Source organism: Carcharodon carcharias, chromosome 3 (genome assembly GCF_017639515.1).
Source record: "Carcharodon carcharias isolate sCarCar2 chromosome 3, sCarCar2.pri, whole genome shotgun sequence".
In the NCBI taxonomy this organism is placed as follows: domain Eukaryota; kingdom Metazoa; phylum Chordata; class Chondrichthyes; order Lamniformes; family Lamnidae; genus Carcharodon; species Carcharodon carcharias.
In genome coordinates, this window is record NC_054469.1 from 94299214 (window position 1) to 94323845 (window position 24632).

The following is a 24632-nucleotide window of genomic DNA, read 5'->3' on the forward strand; positions in this document are numbered from 1 at the left end:
TGCAAGGGCAATTAAGAGTCAACCATATCCCCTGCTCTACCAGATAAGGATGGCAGATTTCCTTCCCTAAAGGACATTAGTGAACCAGATGGGGTTTTACAACAATTGACATGGTCATCCTTAGACTTTTAAGGCAAGACTTTTATTGAAATTAAATTTCTGGCATGTAGGATTTGAACCCAGGGTCTCTGGATTACTAGTCCAGCGACATTACCACCTCCCCTCTGTAGACGGCCTGAAGGCATTTGTTTTATTATTTATTCATGGGATGTGGGCGTCACTGTCTATTTATTGCTCATCCCTAATGGCCCTTGTTTAGGGACATTTAAGAGTCAACCATATTGCTGTGGGTCTGGAGTCACAAGTAGGCTAGACCAGTGGTGTGATTCGAACCTGGGTTCCCAGAGCATTACCCTGGGTCTCTGGGTTACTAGTCTAGGGACAATACCACTACATCATTTCCTCCCCTATAACAGCAGTAAAGAGAAGAATATATCAAAGACTGTCACTGCTAGAACACAACCCTATTCAAAAAGGGTTCAGATGTTGCCTCATCATAGCTGACCTTACCTATCATGTTGTCATGGAAAGAGATCATATTAAGCAGCTTCAGTGGGCAGCCAATTTACATCTCTGACAGAATGTCATCGACCTCAAACTTTAACTTTATTTCCCTCATCACTGATGCTGGCAGACCTGTGGAGAATTCATAGCCTTTTCTGTTTTTATTTCAGATTTCTAGCATCTGCAATATTTTGCATAAATATGGAACAGAATGCCTTGACACTTGCTGAAGTCTGTTTTATTTTTAAATGTCCCAAGTTCTTTAAAAACCAGGGATTGCATTTGGAGGCTCAATGGGGGCCGGCATGGACATGGGTTGGTATTGAATTTCACACTGCTGGCTGGTGTGCCAGTTCCCCAGCTACATCCTGCTCACAGGCCAGTTCCCCTGAGGCAGAATGGAGGAACAGCAGTTCTGCCCACCTGCAAGCCGCGGGCAGCTTACTCAACTAATGAAAGGCTTATTAAAGCTTATTGTTGGAGGCCAACTGGGATTTTCCAGCTGTTCTCGAAGTCCCTGGAGTTGTTAGGGAACAATACAGTTGCCCAAAGTCAACCTCCTGGCAGCAGACAGAGGTTTGCACTCCAGGCAGGCTTCGGGGCCATTACGACCTGGTAGGTTTCAGCCGCAGCAGCAAGCTGCCCTGTGAAGAGGCTCCTCCCCTCACATCAATGGCCTGGCTGCTTGGTCTAGTTTTTTAACTTCAAATCTGAAAATGTTAAAGAGAGCGTGCCTCCATCTTGCGGTGCCCTCTCCCTCACTTATCTTGAATGGCATCCTGTTGCTGCTTTTGAGCTGGAGGGCCTCCTATTCACTCCCCAGCTTTGGGGGCCCACCCGCCATCCTCAATTGGCCTGTGAGCCTGCCCTCTGAGTCCTAAATGCCCAATTCAGGGAAAATCACAGATGAAAGACTGTTCTTCACACAATGCGAGTTTCTGACTGCCCTTTGAGCCTGCATGGCTGAGTCCTGAAGCCCGCAGGGAAAGTACTGCCCTAAAGGTCAAAAGTACTAGTTCAAGAATGTTCATGAAAAAAACAAATGTGAAGTAGGATTATTCAAATTTTTTAAACATTTAAATGTATTATTTTAAACTACAAAATTTAAAAAATGATATTTTATTATTTATAACTTTAGCACTTCATTAGCAATTATATGAAGGTGTCCACCGTACTTTCACCTTTGAGTCAAGTGTCACGTCAGAGACTTAAGCATAGAATCCAGGCTGATATTTAAGTGAATTACAGATCAGGTTCAATAAGCAGGCAGAAGACCTCCCCTGTGCCATTTCCAATTGTATACCAGCCTACCAAGAATCCTGGTGCTTCCATGCCTGACAGATCTGGTCACTATACATGCATTAGTACCCAAACCAAATATCAAATACTGATACCTATGATGGTCTATATTTTAGTAATAAGTTATATCTAGAAAAATAATACATTACTTTCTTAAATCCAGGCCCTTGGGTGAGCAAGATCAGTTCTCGTTCTACTTTTCCATCCCCTTCCTCCGCTGCAAGCCAGCATTCAGCAGGAAAGAACCAGCTTGTGCCATTTAGCAGATCCCTGACAATTACTGAGGTAACATACCAGCTGGGAGAATGACCACCATTATTATGCCAAAGATGAACCTTCCAAATGGAACCAAGACTCTCTGGAACACTAGAAGGAAAGAATACATACTCATTAGCACACACGGAGTCAAGACCAAGTGTAGTGTAGTCTTCATGTGAAGTGGAGTTAGAAGATGAGGGATAATTGGATCAGGATTTATAGACGGTGTTTAGTTACCATTATAGACGTTCTTTAGTTACCATTATAAAGTCACTTATTCTCTTATTTTCACATAATACTTTTATTTTAGTCTATATAGCAGAACCCTTTATTTAATTTATCCCCTTATGCTCCCTCCTTAACGAATCACGAGCTCGGCATGATGTTGAGCTCTGCTGCCTTCGCCACTGTGCTCACTTCTTTGGCCAAGAGTCCTATCAGCCAACCCTTTCACCTGCATCCAATATTCTCCCTCCACTTGGACCCCTCCCTCTGGCCTCTTAACCGTTCTTTACATTGAGAACTGTTGGTGTGACATCAGCCATCTCAATTTCTCTGCTTCCCTTACTCACTCTAACTCCATTAGCTCAGTTCTAACCCTGACATTGTTATCAAACTTGCTGACAAGGGAAGGAGCCCTGTTATTGTCTGACCTCTATCTATCTGACCTCTAATTGCAGGGCTGAATACCAACTCTCCAACATTTACTCCTACATCCCCCTGGACCACGGTCTCACTACCAAACATCAAGCCATGTTTCCAGGGTTGTCACTGACCTAATCTCCTCTGTAGATCTTCCCTCCACACTTTATAGTGATAATGTCACCAGGCTAGCAATCCAGAGGCCCAGGCTAATGCTCTAGAGATATGGGTTCAAATCCCACAACAGCAGCTGGTGGAATTTAAATTCAATTAATAAATTTGGAATTTAAGCTAGTCTCAGTAATGGTGAACATAACAACTATCATCAATTGTTGTTAAAACTTATCTGGTTCACTAATGCTCATTAAAGAAGGAAATCTGCAATTGTTACCCAGTCTGGCCTACATATGTGACTCCAGACCCACAGCAATGTGGCTGACTCTTAATTGCCTCTGAAATAGCCTAGCAAGGCACTCGTTTCAATGCTGGCCTTGCCAGAGATGCCCAAATCCCATGAGAGAATAAAAAATGTCCCCAGACCTCAAACAACCCGCTTCTACCTCCTTCTCAAAATCCACATACCTAACTGTCCTGGGAGACCTATTGTCTCAGCCTGTTCCTATCCCACTGAACTTATTTTTCTGATCTCGACTCTATTTTTTCTCCCTTCATCTAATTATCCATGACTCTTCTGATGCCCTACGTCATTTCAACAATTTCCAGTTTCCTGGTCCAAACTATCTCCACTTTACCATGGATATCCAATCTCTCTACACCTCCATCCCCACACTAGGATGGTCTGAGGGATCACCGCTTCTTCCTTAAAAGGAGGCCCAACCAGTCCCCATTCACCACCACCCTCCTCCAACTGGTTGAACTTGTTCTCACTCTGAGCAACTTCTCCTTTAACTCATCTAACTTCCTCCAAAAGGTTTTGCCACAGGTACCAGGCATTGTTCCAAGCTCTGCCTTCCTCTTTGCAGGATATCATGTTCCAGTCCAACTCGAGCCACCTCCCTCAACCCTTTCTCTGGCACACTGATGACTGTTTTGACGCTGTTTCCTGCTCTTGCCTGGAACTCGAAATTTTAATCAACTTTGCTTCCAATTTCCACCCTTCTCTCACCTTCATATGGCTCAGCTCTGGCTCCTCCCTTCCCTTCCTTGACTTTCCTGTCTCAGTTTCCGGGAATAGGCTATCGACTAATATTCATTGTAATCCCACTGACTACCACAGCTGTCTCGACTACACTTTCTCACACCCTGTTTCCTGCAAGGACTCTGCTCCATTCTCCCAGTTTCTCCATCTCAGTCGCACCTGTTCTGACAATGCAACCCTCCACAACAGTGCTTCTGACCTGCTTTCCTTTTTCCTCAACCAAGGGCTCCACCCTCTTAACATGGCAGACAGGGCCCTCAACCATATCTGAACCAATTCCCACACTTCTGCTTTCACCCATTGCCTCCCTCCCAGAACCATGGTAGGGTTCCCTTTGTCCTCAGCTTCTACTCCACCAGCCTCTGCATCCAACGGATCACCCTCCGCCATTCCTGCCACCTCCAGCATGATGACATCACCAAATACACCTTCCTCACCTACCCCCACCCCACCCCCATCAGCATTCACGAAGGACCGTTCTCTCAACACCCCATTCCCCTCCCACGGCACCTTCCTATGCAAATGCAGAAGATGCCTTTACCTCTTCTCTCCTAACCTACCAAAGCCCCAAACACTCTTTCTGGGTGAAGCAGCAGTATACATGTACATCTTTTAATTCAGTCTACCGTATTCGCTCTACATAATGCAGCCTCCTCCAATTTGGGGAGAACAAATGTAGATTGGGTGACCAAATGGCAGGACACCTCTGCTCAGTCCACAAGCATGATCCAGAGCTTCCAATAGTTTGCTATTTTAATCCTCCACCTTGGTCTCACATAGAAATCATTTGCCTATGTCAGCAGCAATACTCTAGTGAAGATCAACACAAGCTTGAGGAACAGCATCTCATATTTTGATTAGGCATTCTGAAGCCTGCTGGACTCAACATTGAGTTCAATAGCTTGAGACCGTTAACTCTTGTTTTTTATGCTTTTGTTTTTGGACCCGCTGTTCATTATTCTGCCATTCACATCTTTTTTTTTACCAACACCATTACCTTCAAGGCAGCATTTGACCGAGTGTGGCAACAAGGAGCCCTAGCAAAACGGGAGTCAATGGAAATCAGGGGAAATTCTCCACCTAGCTGACAATCGCGAACTGGTTTCACGTTATCATGAAACTGATCGCGCCATATTGTCTGCTCATGCCACCGACCATGCCCATTGTTTCACTAGGCAAAGAAATTAATTATGTTGTGGTCCTTTGAAATCTCTTCCTGTCTCCTGTTCTCTCAGCAGCCAAGGGGTTTTCATACCTTTTTAGAAGATACAATGGACATCCCTAGGGGAATCTTTTGCATTTTTGTGATTTGGTAGTCAGCTCTAGAGGTACCAGTCAGGCAGGGTTAGAACTAACACAGCAAGGTGCCAATTTGCAAAAGCTTTTAAACTCAATGTGGCGGTTTGAAAACAGAGATATACCTTTAAAACAGTTGTTCTTATATCTGTAATATCATAATTACACATTCATGACATGAATAGTTAAAAATCAGTAGAAACTGAGCAAATAAAGGAGAAAAAACCAGTAAAACGTGGAAATGAAAGGTTCCAGTAAAACATGTCCGAACTGGTCTTGTATTCCTTAAAATAGAACTCCATTATTACTGGTGCCAGTATTAATGATTTTTACTGGGATTTGAAAATTTTGAACTGTTTTTTCCTTATAATACTGTAGGTATTTCAATAAAAGGCTTTCAGGAGGGAATAACAAAGCAACTTAATCTCAAACAAGTTTTATAAAATGGTAGGTAAATTATACATATATATGTGAGATCTATTCCTTTCATCATCAATAATATGTCATACTTTTACAATAACTTGTTATATCTTACTTCAGTCAGACAGATAGATAGATCTCGGGAGACAATGCAATGCGCCCAGGGTGTGTGTCACTACTGGATTGAACATCAACTGCTGTGGCTGTAGAGGCCGACATGAGTGGCAATCTTCTGCAGCTGATGTTTCCTCCTCCTGCCGGGCTCTCTTTTTTGCTATCCAGTCATTTCTTTTTCCGTGCCCTTCCTGACTGCTTGCCACCAGCAGCAAATACCTCTATGCATTGCAGTGACTACAATAATAACTGAGGCACCTCCCTGCTAAGTATTTGCTCACATTGCTCTCACCAGATTGCAGACCCTGGCATTATGCATCTATCCTGAGTCTCAGTGCAGCTTCAGAGCTGATAGATCGACAGTCAACATGATTTTCTTACTTCTGCAGTTGCAGGTGAAGTACTGCGAACACTGTAGACCACTCTATATTGCCTTCATAGACTTCATAAAGGCCTTTGACCTTGTTAGCAGAGTGGATTCTTCAAACTGCTGTGGAAAATAGGCTGCCCTCCTGGAGTCCTGGGCATCATTTCCTCTTTCCACGAGAACATGCACAGTTTCATCATCAACAATGGAGCATCATTGGAGGCTTTGAAGATCAGCAGCAGGGTAAAGTAATGCTGCTTCCTGGAACCAATATTTTTCTCCATGCTGCTATGATACATTTTCAGTGACTTAATTAAGGGCGTCTATTTACATACCACAGTTGATGGCAAGCTATTCAACTTGGTAAGACTGCACGCAAAGACCAAAGTGTGTAAAGTTCTAGTCCGTGACTTGTTGATTGTTGATGAAACTATACTTGGATCCCATACTGAAGTTCACTTGCAACAGCTTATACATTGGTCTTCCTGATGCTGACTGTCAATGCAAACTCGTAGGCCCAAAGAGACAGAGTTCTGGGCCAGGACATAGAGACTCGACTTTCCATCAACATTGACACCTTCACTCTGGAGATTGCAGACAGCTTCACACACCTCAGATCAACAATCACCAGCAAACTGTCCCTCAATGCTGAGGTTAGCACCTAGCTTGCCACAGCCATAGCTGTTATGTCAAAATTGTGGTGAGTGTGGACCAACAGCAAACACAAAGCTGTGTGTGTACCAGGCTTGTGTTCTCAGTACCCTACTTTACAGTAATGAGGCATGGACAACTTATGCCAATCAAGAAAAGTAACTGAATAGCTTCCACCTCCGCTGGCTCAGACAAATATTGGGCATCTCCTGGTAGAATAGAGTGCCAAATACCAGCATGCAGGGATCCGCGGCATGTTTGCCCTCTTGAGTGAGCAGTGACTCCATTGGCTGGGTCATGCACGCCATATGGATGACAGCAGCGTTCCCAAAGACATGCTCTATGGTGAGCTTGCTACCACGATGAGACCATAAGGTCACCCATGTCTGCGATACAAATACATCAGCAAACGAGAACTCAAGTTGACTGAGATTGGAGTCAATGCATGGGAAATCCTTGCTGCTGACTGGAGTGCCTGGAGTCATGCAGTCAGGAAGGCCTTTGAAAATGCAGAGGACAAAAGAAAGAAATGTCAGAAAAGAGAGCCCATCAGAAAGAAAAAGCATCAGTCTACCTCAGGTTAATTCTATTCATCTGTGTCAGCTATGGAAGGGACAGCCACTCATGCGTTGACCTCTACAGCCACAACAGATGATGTTCAATCCATACATGTGGGTCGGAATCATCCCAGATTTGCACTAAGTGTGGGAGCGGGCGGGTAAAATGACGTTTTACCCACTGGTTCCGGTGGCAGATTTTCACGCAGTATCATCCCAAACCCACTATGTTATTTATGCATTCCCAGGAAACACGCTGTTTCCATGGCGGGCGGGCTCCATTTGCCCTTCCACCATCACCTCGCCGCTTCATCACGCCGGATGCCATATTTAAAGTCCAGCCGTGCTCACCACATCTCAGTGCTTCCAGATCATGTCTGTTACAGGGAAGACATAGCCCTGAAAGGCAAGAAGACTGCAGCCCCCAGGTTCAGCGACAAATCACTGGAACGCCTTTTGGATGCCTTGGAGTCCCGCCAGGATGGCCTCTACCCCTGCTCTGGCCACCGGATGGGCAATGTTGTGACCAACCAGGCTCGGGAGGCGGTGGCAGCGGTGGTCAGTGCCATCATCCTTCAAAAGAGGACAGCCACTCAGTACCACAGAGGATGAATGATCTCTTCCTTTACACCAGGGTGAGTCACTCTTCCCATTACTCTCAGCTCACATTCTCACAAACTCATCACACATCCACAGGGATCTCACTCACTGCTGGTTCATGGGACATCACCATTCACTCTCTCACACTCAACGTCATTGTCCTCATCCCGTTCATGGGACCACTCATCACCCACACATGTCAGGCATACTTACCATCTGGACTGGCAGGCATCCTGCTTACACTTTTCTAATTCTATTCATGCAGGACAAGCTGGCACACAATAACAGGGAGAGGTCACAGACCGGTGGAGGAATGGCTGATATCAAGGTCCTCACGGACTTTGAAAAAGGAGCTATCCAGCTGGCCAGCGACGATCTGGACCGTTCCTGTGCTGACAGTGAGGTCAATGGTGCTCTGCCAAGTGAAGGTCCAGAAGTACAATGTCCATCAGACAACCATGCTGTGAGTGATGTGTTCAGTTTCACAGTCCACTGCCATGCACTAATTATCTCTCCTTGCTTCTGCAGGCACATCTAGGAGATAGCTGACAGAGTCCATGACCCAGGGCATCTAATCAAGCTCTGAAGAAACGTCTGAAGAGGAATCTGGAGGTGCTCTTCTTGAAGACCCGTCACAGCGCTCACCCACACCCTCCACCAGCGCAGAGACATACACTTCAGTGGGACCTAGCTTGAAACAGCCTCGGGATCACAAACTGATGAGCACATTGCACTTTCTGATCCACAGCAGGTGGTGGCAGGGACTTCCCAGGTGTCCGGCACTCGGAGGACTGCTGGGAGCCAGAAATCTGCTGAGTCCAAGTCAGATGACAAGTCTCTAGACTCAGTAATGTCACAGTTGCTTGAGCTGCAAAGGCAAGCTCAGACTGGATGTCTGCTGCATTCCTCAGATTGCAAGGCATGATGGGGAGTCTGTCCCCCTTCACTCTGCAGTGATAGTGCCGGCATGCCAATGCACAGAGGTCAACACTGGTAGGATGGCAGCTGCCATGGAGACCTAGGTCCAAGACATTGGTCCTGCACACTGCTGCACTGGCTCAACTCCATCACTGATGCCATAGTTGGCCTCCAACTGTGTGTACACGAGAGGAGTGTCAGCTGCAGCTCACTCCAACTACCCCTTCTCCTCAAGGAGTCAGCCTGGGGGCCTTGGGCACCCATAGGGAGGAGGACCAACAGGTGCACACCCTGGGGCCATCCACCCAGCTGACTCTGATACTGTGCGGCCAATCCAAATCCCCTCTTCCTCAGCAGCTCCAGCTCCACAGGCCGAGGATGGTGCCACTGCCACACAGTAGGACCCCGGAATCAGGTCAGGGGCCTCCAAGTCTCGGCACTCCCGAGGACGCCCGCCAAAGTCATCACAGTGCGTAGCGGTTAGCAGGCTGCCTCCACCTTCGCTGTGGATGGCCCGCGAGCACCAAGACAGGGTTTGGAAAGTTAAGAAGATCTAGTTGCACAGCCTGAGCACAGGTATTAATCACTTGTACATACTGTTCACTACTGTCAATGAACTCCCAAGAATGTCTCCCTGCTTATGGCTCCTTGTTCTGATGAGCAGTGTTTTTGTCACTCAGATGTGAAACTTTTCCGCACAAGACAAAAGCAGGTGTTTCAGTCCAGGGCATCTTCCCTGTGGCCATGCAGCGTTCAGGCCAAAGTAATGGTCCGGCCTCACACTCCCTGGAAACATTACTAATGCCTGCACCTCGGCGGTGTTCGTCAATGCTGCCAGAATGTAATGGGCAGGTGCCACAGAGTTCTCTCATTCTCTCAGTGTGCTCTCAGCACTTTTCAGGAGAGGCTGGCCCCCTCTCTTCAGCATCTATGATCACTGATGCTGTGCTCCTGAAGGGGTCAGGTGCTGATGGCGGACAAAGGATCAGATGCTTCTAAGGTTTCATGGCTGCGTCTCAATGATATTACCCTGATCACAGAGCGCAAGCGAGCTGCCCTCAGCCAGACAGGAGTCAGACATTCTCAGAGGCTATGGAAGGATCTACGGAGCGTCCTCACTGCACATCGTCGTCATCCTCCCACGATTGAGCAACTATTAGGGCCTCCACTGCATCTCCATGACAGGAGGGTATTTGCGCTGCCATAAGCCAAACAGGAGTCAAACATTCACAGCTGCAATATGAGGATCTATGGGGTCACCTCGCTACATGTCATCATCATCCTCCACAAATCTAGTAGCAATGAGGGCCTCCCGAGCGCACCTACCTCGTCTAACCAGTGTGAGTGCCTCACCCCCACCATCGCTGCCTTCGACTACCTTCTCACACTCATCCCTGTTGGCATCCTCCTCATTGGAGGAGAACTCCAGCTCCTCCATCTCCTCCTCATGCAGCTCATCTCCCCTTTGCAGCACCAGGTTGTAAAGGGTGCAGCAGACGACTATGATGCATGACACCCTCTGTGGACTATATTGCAGGGCTCCACCAGACCGGTCCAGGCACTGGAACCTCATCTTCAGCATCCCAATGGTCTACTCCACCAAGTTGTGAGCTGCAGCATGAGCCTCATTACAGTGTTACTCTGCTGCAGTCTGAGGCCGCCACAAGGGTGTCATCAACTACGTCCTCTGTGGGTAGCCCTTGTCCCCTCGGAGCCATCCCTGCAGCTTCTGTGAACCCCGGAAGATGTCAGGGATCTGTGACCGACTGAGAATGTAGGAGTCATGCACACTCCCTGGAAACCGTGCACATACCTGCAGGATGGGTTTCTGGTGGTTGCACACCAGCTGCACGTTCAGCAAGTGGAAACTCTTGCGGTTGATGTAGTTCACTGTGTGTTGTGACAGACATCTGAACGCCACATAAGGCCAGTCAATTGCACCCTGCACCTGTGAGAAACCCGAGATCTGGGTGAATCCAATTACTCTTGCATCCTGACTGTCCTGGTCCTGGGTGAAATGCACAAAGTTGTGTGCCCTCGCAAAGATGGCATCCATTACCTCATTTTTAAAATTCATTCATGGGATGCAGGCTGCGCTGGTTGGGCCAGCATTTATTGCTCATCTGTAATTGCCCTTGAGAAGGTGGTGGTGAGCTGCCTTCTTGAACCACTGCAGTCCATGGATGCATTTGTGGGTGGAGGCTTGTGAGATCCCACAGAGGTCACTGTGGAGCCATGAAAGGAGCCACTGGCGTAGAGGTTGAGCACTGTGGATACTTTCACGGCCACTGGCAGCGAATGTCCTCCACGTGTCCGTGGCGCCAAATCCTGCACTAGCTGGCAGATGTGACCGACCAGTTCACTACACATGCGCAAATCTTCGGCAACACTGGTTCTCGGTCATCTACAGGAACAAAAGGCGGCATCTATTGATCCTGGGAGTCGCTAGGCATCAACCAGTGACAGCTCGCTGTGGCTCTTTGGCGGCATCTGTGGGAGCCCCAGCCACCAATTCTTCCTGAGGCTGCTGCTCTGCCTCTGCAAAGCCAGGAGCCTCAGTTGCTCTCTCCTCCGTTGTCTTCGTTCTTTGTAGGCCATCAGGCACACAGCTAATTCACCCGGCTCCATGATCCTGATGTACTCCTCCTGAAGGATGAAAGAGAGAGACATGAGGTTAGCACGCGTGTACCAATAACCTGTCTTGGTTAAATGTAAAGGCAGCTTAATGCTTCGCGGAGAGTGCAGGCCACCAGTTGGATGGCCAGAGCTTAGTGCGCTGCAAGGCTGCCCGAAACCCAACCTTCCGCCGCCCCACTCCACCTGACCGATTGGCTGCAGCTTTGCCCACTAAACTGCAAGCTGTGCTCTTGCTTAGGTGCAGGCATTCTCCTAACCCGCACTGCAAGGCTGCACTGTTAGCTTGAACCGTGGGGAAACTGGTCCAAACCGGGATGCTGACATTGCAAGGGCTGTGAGCACTTCCAGCAGTGACTGCTCTATGGCCAGCTTTAGCAAGGAGATTGTACAATGTGCCCAGTCGCCCAACTATTCTGCAGTCCACTAAAACATTCGTGACTTTGCAGTCTGTGCCAGGTGGGTGAAAAGCTTTGGAGCACATTGATGCCTCTGCATTGCTTGAGTGGGCAAATAAGCTAGAAGCCTGACTCCAATCATATTAAAGTGGCTGCACCTGAACTGTCTCAGTTGCCGAGGAATGGTCACTTTATCCAAGTTTCCCTCGTGCGTGGCAGCTTCTCTCACCCACCCTACTCTGAATGCTTGCGCTATATTCAATGGCAGGGCAGCCCTTGCACACCCCCCAGGTCTCCTCAACTGCAAGGCAGCCCTTGCCCCCTCACCCCACAAGTTGCTTCAATGGCAGGGCTGCCCTTAACACCCCGCCTTCACAAGTCACCGCAACTTCAAGGCAGCCCGTGCCCACCCCTCCAACCCGCTTCCACAAGTCACCTCAACGGTAGGGCTGCCCTTAATCCCCCCGCTCCCGAGGCCGTCTCAACCACAAGGCAGCCCTTGCCCCCCACCACAAGTCACCTCAATGGCAATGCTGCCCTTAACCCCCGACGCCCCCCAGTACCCCTCAAGGCGACCCTGGAGAGTGCTGCATAATGTTACTGTGTGCTCACCTCCGAGTTCTCCTCAAAGTGCAGGCCACCAAGTGCATGCCTTTTATGTGTGTTGTGAAACGAGTTACCGTGCTTTCCTGCCGACATGGACGAACAATCCAGCGGCGGGGATGGGTCCGGCAGGCTGGCCTAATAATGATATGCAGATGTATTACAATGAGGTTCCCGATATCCGATGGTGGGAATGCGGCCCGCCATTGACGGGCTGAGCAGACAATCACGAACTGGTTTCATGCTGCTATGAAGCCGATTGCACTATATTGTCCGCTCATGCCACCGAACACCCCCAACGACGGCGGGCACAGAAATTCCTGGCCATGTTCTTCGTTGATACTGGGGATGAAATTAAAGATTTGCTCCATAATAATGGAAATTTGAAGCCACTGCGAATTGGCCTAATGTTAAATTCAATCATGTCAGATTTTCACAATCCTCTTTTCTATATAGTGCTTCAGTTGATTGATTATATTTCTGTTGCAATTGGATGTGGAGAGGATATTTCCTCTTGTGGGAGAATCTAGGACTAGGGGTCACTGTTTAAAAGTAAGGGGTCGCACATTTAAGACAGAGATGAGGAGGATTTTTTTTCTCTCAGAGGGTCATGAGTCTTTGGAACTCTTTTCCTCAAAAGGCGGTGGAAGCAGAGTCTTTAAATATTTTTAAGGTACAGCTGGATAGGTCCATGATTAACAAGTGGGTGAAAAGTTATCGGGGGTAGGCAGGAATATGGGGTTGAGGTTAAAATCAAATCAGCCATGATCTTATTGAATGACGGAGCAGACTCTGGGCGTGGAGTGGCCTACTCCTGCTCCTAATTCATATGTTTGTAGATACAAGATCAAAACATCCAGTAGTAAGGCTTTCAGTCTAGCAATATTAGGAGAAAGCAAACAACTATTTGAAAGATATTATATTCCATTATCTTCAATGGCTAAGGATTTAAATATTTATATCCTATTTAATAAGAAGCATATTTTTGAAAAATATATACATATAGTCAATAAACTTTGGGCAGAATTTTGCCCTTGGTGGGCGTGCCGGCCCCACCAGCCACCAGCTCGGCAGTGGGCGGACAGCCGATCCCCGCCACCGAAACGGGGCCCGCCACCGTTTTGAGTGGGCGGACCTCAGCAGCCTGCCCGACAGGAAGCACAGCCACTGACCCCCCCTGGTGGTGCTGCCGTTCAATAGAGCTGTAAGCCAGTCAGAGGCTGGCAGCTCTCAGGAGGCATGACTTCTGCCCCTGTGATCCTTGGAAAAGGCCCGCCGCTGTCCAGTCCAGTGCTTCAGTGGCACTTAATACAGCAGGCCTCCCCTAAAAGAGGCGATGCAAGGCTTTTGTCAACTCTTCAGGTCTCCAAAGCCAACCCAATATATCTTGTACTAAAAGCATAAAATGTTGGAAATACTCAGCAGGACAGGCAGTATCTGTGGAGAAAGTAAATTAACATTTTAAGTTGACATTTCATCACAACTCATCAATCTGAAACATTGACTCTGTTTCTCTCTCCCATCCACAGATGCTCCCTAACCTGTCGGGTATTTCTAACACTTTCAGATGTCCAGCAACCACAGCGTTTTGCTTTAGTATTGATGTATCTGCACTAGTCTGTATTGGCGCATTCAAGTAAAGCTTTAAGCAGTATCTGGGCTCATCCTGGAAACCAATAGCTGTTGCATCATGTTAGGGGCATCACTATACTTGCTCCTAACATTAGACATTTGTTGAGAAAAATCAGCCTTCTACCAATAAAATTAACAGTTCTGGTGAGCAAATAGCTCTTTTTTGAAATAATCTTTATCTGACATGTTTGTCACAGCATTGCAAGAGGGAAATTAGATAGTTAATTGTCTGGGTACCAGCCTAACAAGATAAGGATTGTCCTACTCCTTCAAACAATACTTGCCACTTGCTAATAACACTGGCCAGTGGAGTTGGGAGGATGGAGAAGCTGCATTCTTTCTTGTAAGAGCAGTTAAAAAATCAGTTTAAAAAAAAAGATGCCAATGGACTAAATTATTTTGTCTCACTAAGCCAGTGCTCATTAAAAGGAAGTTTATGATTTCTGTTATCAAGTAGGAATACCTCATTACAAATGCATGTCTGGAATTTCTTTCAAATAATTGCTTCTCAGAGTGGTATAACTCTCTTGTTTCAGAAATGCCATCTTCTCCATGAAGTTTGATGTACACCTGAAAATGGTTCATAATAATAATCATTATAAAGCAAGATTGTGGCTGTTAGAATAACAATTATTCTGAAAAACTAGATGCACTTCAGTTATGTCTGTACGCTCTTATAGACTCTTAAACAACTGACAGTCATGTGCTGGGTCATTTGTTGTAGTTTGTTCACAAGGTGCTCATCAATGTTATATGTTATGGCTAAACTTCAGCAATATCCCATATACCTGAGTTCACCATACATCACTGCTTTCAAGAGGTATCAGAAACCCTGCACATGAGGAGAGAAGAATTCATCATTTTCCTTCTAGTCAGAGAGAAACAGGATGAGTGGACATGTGGCTTTGATGGGTAGCGAGATTTCCAATGATGCAGGGAGCCATTGACTGCAGCCCCATAGCTCTGTGGCACCACATGTAAAGAGGGAGAGGTACAGGAATCATAAAGGGTTCCATTTCATTAACGTGAAGTTAGTGTGTGACCAGGCCCATCATGCCGCTGAATGCCTGTTTTCCTGACAGAAGGCACAACACCTTCCTGAGGCAATCAGCTGTTCCTGCCATCTTTGGACCAAAATGAAGAACCAGAGACTGGTTGCACGGAGACAAGGAATACTTCTACACCTGGCTGATGACTCCACTCTGATAACCAACCACAGAAGGACAATGGGCCTATAACAGAGCCGTTCTTCCACGAGGAACATCGTAGAGCAGACCATCAAGGAACAGTTCTGCCCCTTGTAGCACTGGGGAGAACACTAAACCACTCACCACAGCATGCTCTAAGATTGTGATGGTCTGCTGTATCCTCCACAATCCCACAATTTTGAGGACACAACCATTGGAACCAGGCACACCACAGGAAGAGGAGGAGGAAGAGCTAGAGGAGGAAGAGCCAGAGTGGAAGCATCTGGATCCCCTTCACTCTCAATGTGCTGTCCATTAGTGCCTCCTGAGACTGAGGCTCCTTTAAGTCGCTATCCTTTCACAACCATTGCTCCACAGTTCTGCACCTTCCTATTCATCTTTTCCCCTGGCCTGGCTGCAGCCCATTTGTGCCTGGTTTCTCACCACATGCAGATCCCAACTCTCTACTACTCCCTAAGGTACACACAGTGCAAGTATCTGAGCAGATGGCGACAAATATCAGATCAAGTGATGGCACTTCTTTCTTTCTGTAGTAGCTCCTGCCCTTCCTCATGAGGCTGCACTCACTGGTCAAGTAATAGTTCTTGGTATCTAAGAGCAGAAAATCAGAAGGGGTTTTGGTGGTAAAGGAAGAGGGTGAAGTGGGTTGGAAAATATGAGGACATTGGTCACACAATCTGCAGCTTGCCCTTCATGCCAGTTAGCAGGATGCGGGTGAAGTGGGATATTAGGATGGCCATAAAGCAGGACTATATGGTCATCCTGAAGGTTCGCAGTGGTGCCAGATGTAATGTCCTTTGTGATAGCCAGCCCCATACTGGTTTTTTGGTCTCCTCTAGCAGGCTTAGGTGATGCAGGCATACTTGTTCCTCACTGGTTCTGTTGTACTCTCTATGGTTAAGGGGGCTTTGTCCTGCAAGAGAGGTGGTGGGGTGGGGCGCGGGGGGGGGAGGGGGGGGAATGTCAGTGAGTTTGTTGTACTGTGTTTGGGTGATGTGCTGGTCATAGCTGAATACTGAATAGCTGAAGTATGTGGAAGCAGTAAGAGCTGGGTGTGAAGCTGACATCTTTAGTGGGTGAATGTCTGAATGTTAGGCCTGAATCTTGAGTGCAAGGGACTGCTGACAGTTGAGTGACGGGGATGTGGTGTACTAAGCAGCATGAGAGGTTTTTGGTGTCATGGATAGGAGATGTCATATCAAGAAGCAGTAACTAACCTTGACCACCTGTTTGGGGTTAATGAACTTCTTGCGGCATTGCTTCCAGGTGAGGGTGAGACTGCAGGAAATGAACTTACTGCTCACCTGCTTCTATTCCCTTCTGAGGGCCTCCTGGTCCCCCATGGTAATATGGTCTCTCTTCTCCTGGTGACGCCTGGACTAAGGCCTCAAACACAGTCTGAGAGAAACTAGGGGCACTTTTTTTTTGGTTGTTGTTCCTTTGGGTATTCTTCTCCTTAGAGCCACTGACACTACAGGCAGTCTGCAGCAGTTTCCTTATAAGTGAGCAGCTCCCCTTTTAAAAATGCATGCTAGCTGGAACAGATGCTAGCCATACATGCTGTTGGATCCCCTGTTGTATGTCATGTTGAATGTTCAGTCAGCCAGCAGCAGGGATCACCCCCAGTTGAATGCTTCAATCAGTCAAATGAGAAATGAAGATTGCGTGGTGCCTGCCTCAACGAGCACGGGTTGATCAGAATCACAACCCAAGCATGTCAAAAAAAGCAAACCAATTTCTACCTCTCGAGGCCTGTCATCAAATCACCTCATTGCCTCAAATATTCAATAGGTCTGTCCTCTGCTACCCTGTTCAGAAGTCCTTTTGGCTAGTAACCATTCCTTCAGTTGAACTCTGCCTTTTGACAATAACTCTAATCCTAACTTGACCTGCAGTTGTAGTTTAACTTTAGGCAGAAATATACAAAGAATATAAGAAAGCTATAAAATACCTTGGCAGTCGTTCCAGCCCTAGTCCTGAAGCCAGTCTCTACAATGATCTCATACAGATACTGGTCAGTGGGAGCATTGTCTTGCAATACGACAAGTCCAGGTTTAGTGTCAATGTAAAAATCCATGCGCTTACACAAGATAACCAGCAGAACGTAGAGGGTGAGGGCAAATAGAACAGTGATGCAAGTGCCATAGTTTTCAAAGACACTGTCAAAACAAAAATACAACTATGAATCTCAATAAATCTAATTAGAAAATGAACAAAAACATAGATAATGATGGTCCATGAGTTCACAGCTTTCAGTGGTAACACTGTTAGTGTTCTGGAACTGGCTGGGTCCTTTTGAAGCCTTTTTTTCAATTCATCACAAAAAACAAATAAATGACAAAAGGATTCAAACTACCCAAATGTCTTGTTCTTCAATCTTTACACCATGTAGCACTAAAGAAAACAATAGTTCAAGAGGAGAGAGCATCTGAGAACTGAACAATCCTGACATATTACTGTCCAAGATTGTTAAGAGAAATGGACAAGTTGCAGATTGATAAGGATGCAGATGGTATTCCAGTTCAGTGGGTTGGACCATATATCCTCTTGAAGAAAGCAGAGCATGGATACTAAAAATCAAACTTACAGGTGATAATAGTAAATATGTTTGGTAAATATTGTTCATTCAGCATTCTGTCTATACTTGCAAGATGGTGTAGCTGGTTGTCTTACCTTTGCAAACATAATAATGAATATGTTTATGGTATTATTCTAAATTGAGCAGTCCAATAATATTGAACATTTGTACCAAATTGCAGACTTGACTCCTTAAGTATTTATTATACAAAATGAACAATTACAATCTCCAATGCCAATATCAAGAAATTCCATGGGTATCGCTGCGTTGAGAAGGGAGCTGAAAGTTTACTTTGGTTTCAATACCATATTCGTTAGCAATAATTTAATGCAGATTCAATTCACAGTATATATAATCATGGAATCAAACATATCACAAAAACACACAAAACAGTACACAATACTTGCTTAAATTGTCTGCAATACCCACCTGATAAAGGTCAAGACATCAGTGAATTTGACATTCTTCATCACAAACTGCTGATTTGCAACTGTAAATGTTGTCATATGGTTACAACTAATTAAAAACACAATAAATAAGAGGTTATATACTAGTCTTCCAAAAGATGAGTGACAGAAAGGACAAAGAATTGCATGAAATCAATAAATATTGAGGACAACGAAGCTGATCATGGTGGGTAAGGAGTAGGACATGAACATTATTGCCTGTTATTCTGGACAAACATCAACATGTCACTATATTGTACACTGTGTTGAGACTGAGTAAAGAGCACAGGTTCAGTGTTAAATACCTTTAGGCTGTAATATTCATAGGGTCCCACATATTAATACTTCCTTAAAAATGTTCCTTTATTAAAAAGTTGATGCACACTGATGCAAAATAAGAAACATTTGATAATTAAATTAAGTGATGCTAACTGTCCTTGCTCTGATCTTTTTTTTCTCTCAAGTGGACAAATCAGAACAGTGAGGGCATTTGCGGAGCTCATTTCATGCAGATAGAGATGCCTTAACTTTTGGTGCTCCCATTCTTCATTATAACTTGATTGTGAATCAATCAGCATTTACGTTTACTGATTTTAAAAAATACCAGCAAGGATCATAGAATTTGAAAGGAGTTTAGTATTTTTTAGAAAATAACAAAAAAGAATATATGATGCAAGCCAAAGCAGCAATCGTTCACACTACTGAGACAATATATACCTGCAGTTTATTTTCTGTGAATATGATTCCTGCTGCGGTGAACAACCATCAGACTTCCACTCTCGGATATCATTCCAGTACAGGCAGTGGGTCCACTGGATACTCACAGTATAACTAACATTCTTGGCAAGGTAGTTATTTTTTGGTTTTCTGTTATAGTTGGCATCTAAAAGACCAAAGTAATATGTCCCTACGCCTGTAGAGAAGGGTATTTGGACAAAATTATTAAATTCTGCTTGTAACAGTTGACTTTGACTCTTAATTATTTAAATGATTTTAAAAAAAATCAGTGCACCAATTACTTCACTTGGCTTTTCAAAAATAATACACAATAATGCAACTAAGCTAAAGCACATGGTTCACTGACAAGAGATTCTATTCAGCTGAACCGCATCCTTTCTTCTATCTCTGACGCAATATTCATAAAAACGCATTGAATGATCCTGCCTATGGTGCCTACAATATTCCATACAATAACATAAAGGTATAAAACCTCCGTTTATCTATCATGTGGACATTGCCAAAGCTGGAGTACACAACAGCTCATGACATTGCTAGACATTCATGTACAAAGTCAGGTGGTCACTAGAAAATGTAGAATGAGAAGAGTTTATTGGCCATTGAGTCATCTTCCTTCTAACAGCCCTTGAACCTTTTCAAACCCATCTCTTAACTAAGCATCGGTCACCTTCATAATCTCTCACATTTGGTTTTGCAGCTGCTGATCTGAGATGCACCCCAGGATGTTCTTTACATTAAAGGTGTAGTATAATGCAAGTTGTTGTAGCTGTACCATAGTTAAAAGTATTAGAAAAATATCAGTAAACATTTGATAATTATATGCAAACATTAGCTAACCCAGTAGTGGAGTCAGTCTGGCCTAACTCATTACTTGTAGGCACTCTACAGCCAGGACACCAGATTGAGAGTGCGAAGCATATTGTTGAATTCATATCAGCATATGTTCTGATGCAAGTAGCTTTGGGTCATGTCCTCTGTTAAATCCTCATCGCCAGTTTGTTGGATCCTGTTCACATGCTTGTTGTAAGGGGTGGTCGATTTGGTACTGATGATAGAGCTGAGTAGCAGACACTTCATAGGTAGAAACTCTGTTTATTTAAAAAGGTGCTCAGCAGCAACTAAACATGTGCTTACACTAAAATTCTATCTTGACTCTCCTGCTGCTACTAACTTTTGACTTTCAACTACTAACTACAGAGCCCGTGCTACTCTGCTATTGGATACTAAGATCATGTGATCTTCCATTATAACATTCCTCTTAAAGGTATATTACACATCAAATTATCACACCCTCTGGTCTCTATCGATGATGTCATTTCCTTTGTTTATGAACCTATGAATGTTTGAAAATATCACTAAGTATTGTGTCAAGCAATTATCATATTTCTGGTGGTGCGATGACACCCCTTTTCTTATTATTTCTCTTCAACAGAATCCTCCTGTATCATAAACCATCAGTAGTTTACAATATTTATACATCAAAAAAAAACGTTGTTTATTCCATTGTCACCATATATTAGTGTGACAGTTAGCATTGTCTTGCTTCTTCTTTGGCTTTCTTTGAGCTTCCCTCAGTCCATGTTTCATCTGATTTTTCTCCTTTCTCTTCTGTCTCCTTCAATTGTTGTCAGGACAAGGCTGTCAGGTCTTAGTTTCCGATTTCTGAACTTGGCTCTCTAACTAGAGCTAACAACCCTTTTGATTCCTGAATTTTTACTCTTGATCTAACCCACTCATTTGTCTTTCTGTCAATCCAGCTGATTCTGAGTGTCTTCTGCCACATAGAGGTCCAGTCACTGAACTTATTTCACCCGGTAATCACTTTGGTCCTTCCCCAAAGTTTTTCACATATACTGACTCTCCCAAGGTAAAATTCCTCCCACGACTATGCTAGTCGTGTCTAATTTTCTGGCTTCCTTGGCTCCTTTCCACCTTCCCCTCTAAATTTGGCATTATTAAGCTTAATCTCGTCCTGAGACGGCATTTCAACAATAACTCCGCAGGTGTGATACCTGTTGTTGTGTGAGGGGTAGTCCTGTAATGAAAAAGAAATCATGCTAGCTTGGTTGCCAGGAATCACCAGTTAGCTTTTCCATGCCTATCTTGAGTGTTTGAACTGCCCTTTCGGCCAGTCCATTTGAGGAAAGGTGGTACGGTGCAGTTTTCACGAGTGATATCATTGATGCTGATAAACTGTTGAAACTCAGCACTTGCAAATGCCTTGCCATTATCGGAAACAACTACTTCTGGTAGTCCACGAATGGAAACTCTGACGTAGTTCTTCAATTGTAGCACCCAACATAGGTAACTTCGCTTCATATATGTCCAACCATTTTGAATGGGTATCAACAATGAACAGAAACATTAGTCCCAGGAAAGGTGCCACATGGTCAATGTGCAATGGCACCCAGGGTCTACCTGGCCACTCCCATTGGTGTAATGGAGCTGTCACTGGCAACTTTTGCAGTTGCTGACATTGCACACAGTGCTTTACTAAGCTCTCCATTTCACCCTCCATCCCAGGCCACCACAGAGAGCTGCATGCTATGGTCTTCTTTTGGTAAAATTCCTGGATGAGCACTATGTAATTCAATTAAAAGTGGTTCCCTACCCTTTGGAGGAACCATCACTCATGCACCCTGCAATAGGATGCCAGCCTGGCTGGTTATTTCATGTCTTCTGCTGAAGTCCGGTTTCATTTAATCACATATAGGCTCCTGAGGCCAACCATGTAGCACTTGTTCTCATACTTGAGATAGGACTGGGTCCCGACTTGTTCAGTCACTGATCTGTTGAGCACATAGTGGCGAGGAATCTAGGAAATTTAACAGTAAAACAAGTTCTTGTGGAACTGGGATGTGCTTATCATTTTCTTGTAAAGGCAAATGACTAAGGGCATCAGTGTTTGCGATTTGATTGCCAGACCTATGTACGAAAGTGTATTTGTATGCTGCCAGAATTAAAGCCATTGTTGTATTCTTGCTGAAGCTATGGCTGGTATAACCTTTTCCACACTAAAAATACATAATAGTGGTTTGTGGTCTGAAACGATTGTAAAATGGCGGCTGTGCACGTACTGGTGAAACTTCTTGACACCAAAAATGATGGACAGGCCATCTTTTTCTATCTGTGACTATCCTTTTTCCGCTGTGGTGATACAAAACCTATTGCCGTTCCTTGCCGTCATCCATCTGATGAGATAGCAGTGCTCCCACTCCATGGGGAGATGCGTCACATGTCAGCACCAATTCTTCAGTCTGGCCATAATGCACTAATAGATTGGATAAGTGCAAAAATTGCTTCACCTTTATGAAAGCTTCTTTCTGGGGTGCCTTCCAAGAACCAATGTTGGTTCTTTTTAAGTACAGAATGCAGGGGGGCCAGCACTGTAGACAAATTGGGTAAGAACCACCTCTAATAGTTGATCATTCCTCGGAATAATTTGAGCTCTGAGGTGTTCTTTGGCCCAAGAGTCTCTCTTATGGCTCTTTCTCCTCAACTTTGGAGGCCCTGTGAATCTACCCGGTGACCCAAATAGATTATCTCCTTCGCTTGGAATGTGCACTTCTCTTTTTTTAGATGCATTCCAGCTTGTAAGAAATGTTTTAAGACTCCTTGTAATTTTGCCAAATGCTCTTTATCATGAGCATTTTATGGTGAATCCTGTCACCAATACATCGTCTGAATGGACCACAACCTGGGGCAGACCCTGCAGTAAGCTTTCCATTGTTCTCTGAAAGATGGCACAAGCAGAGGAGTCACTGAAAGGCAATCATATATTTTTGTATAAACCTTTGTGGGTATTAATTGTGACAAATCCCCAGGAGGCATTATCTAATTCCAGTTGTTGATAAGCATGGCTCATGTCTGGCTTTGTGTACTCCTGCCAGCTTGGCATACAGGTCTTCAATTTTTGGAATGGGGTGCCTGTCCAGTTTGGCTACTTTGTTAACCATCAGTTTGTAGTCCCCACAAACTTGTACGCTTTGGTCGGGTTTATTGGCAGGGACTATGGGTTCTGCCCACTCTGAAAACTGAACAGGTTGTATAACGCTCAGTTTCTCTAGCCTGTTCAGCTCAACGTCGACTGTTTCTCACAGGGCGTGTGGTACCTGTCTCGCCTTCATGAAGCAAGGGGTTGCTTCCGGATCCACATAAATCTTGGCCTGTAGGCCATGGATTTTTCCCAGTTTATCCTGGAAAATGGTGGCATACTTTTTAAGTAGTTCTGGTAGCCCACTTGCTCTCAACTGAAAGATTTTGGACCATTCTACCTAAATCTCCTTTAACCAGTCTCACCCCAGGAGGCTTGGCACTTCACCTGCTACCACCATCAAGGGTAGAGCTGTGCCGATTGGCTTCCATAATGGACAGTTACTCTGCTTATGTCTTTTATTTGAACGTCTTCACCGGTATATGTTCTCACCGTTGCAGCTGTTTCTTCTAAACTTAATTGATGTTTACTATTATTCAAATATCTGAAAGAATATTCCCCAATTACTGTAGTGGAAGCTCCCGTGTCCGCTTCCATTTGCCATTTACTTTCACTGTGGCAAATATTGGTTCTGTCTTTCCAGTTTTCAGATTAAACAATGAGTAAATGTTGAAATTTGTTGTTTCAGGCTCTTCTACATTGTAGATTTCATTGAGCTTCTTCTTTTGTTTACAAGCCTGCTTGAATCTTTCCTTTCACTGTTTCATTATACGTCCATTTTTGTGACAATTGTAGCATTCGATTTTTTTAAACTGCCAATCGTTAAAAGACTGATTGTTGCCACCTCTATTAAAATTATTCTTCAATTTCATTGCTAAGTTATTCTTCTTTATTCTTCGACTAGTGGAGGCTGTTTCCCGCTTCTCGGCGGAGTCTCGATTTATCCCGCCCTTTTAGCTGCTTCAAATTCTCCACGTAGCAAGCAATTGTCTCTCCTGGGGCTCTGTTTTGCAAATTAAACTTGCACCTCTGTATCGTGGCTGAGGGCTTGTGTTGAAAATGACACTTCACGAGGGCAACTAATTCATCAAAATTCTTCGAATCTGGGCACTGGGTGCCATCAAACTTCGAATCAAACCATTAGTTTGGCTCCCACAAGTACTCAAGAGATCACTCACCTCTTCTCTTCCCCTGTAATCTCATTCAGTTGAAAAAAGAATGCGAGGCATTCTATATATTGAAACAAATCCTCTGTGGCTAGTTCAAAAGGATCAATGCTCCCAAATTGTGGCATTCTGAGAGGGAATAACTTCTTGAATTCTAATGGGGCTTGCTACTTACAATCACTGGTACAGTGTTGATTTCTTTCTAACTTGATTTCTTCTGTTCAATTCTGTTTCATCCTCATTGCTAGTTTGTTGTAGGGTGGCCGAGTTGTACTATTAATGATAGAGTTGATCTTCTTGGGTGGAAACATTATGTTTATTTACAATGTACTCAGCAGCAACTACACATGTGCTTTCAACACCAACTCTATCTCTACACTGACTACGGAGGTAGCCCATGCTATCTTCTATTGGTTACTACAGATCATGTGATCTCTCCTAATACGTATT

At 44.9% G+C, this 24632-nt stretch overlaps 1 protein-coding gene across 1 annotated transcript in view; it reads right to left on the minus strand.

The window, feature by feature from the left end:
* LOC121276026 (polycystic kidney disease protein 1-like 1) overlaps window positions 1-24632 on the minus strand; it is a 252137-nt gene that overhangs the window by 111858 nt on the left and 115647 nt on the right. The window contains exons 26-30 of the mRNA XM_041183968.1: window positions 19062-19257; window positions 18328-18414; window positions 17272-17479; window positions 14576-14682; window positions 2013-2229 (exon numbers count right to left, since the gene is read on the minus strand). Coding sequence (XP_041039902.1) covers window positions 2013-2229; window positions 14576-14682; window positions 17272-17479; window positions 18328-18414; window positions 19062-19257 — 815 coding nt within the window. The remainder of the gene's footprint in view (window positions 1-2012; window positions 2230-14575; window positions 14683-17271; window positions 17480-18327; window positions 18415-19061; window positions 19258-24632) is intronic.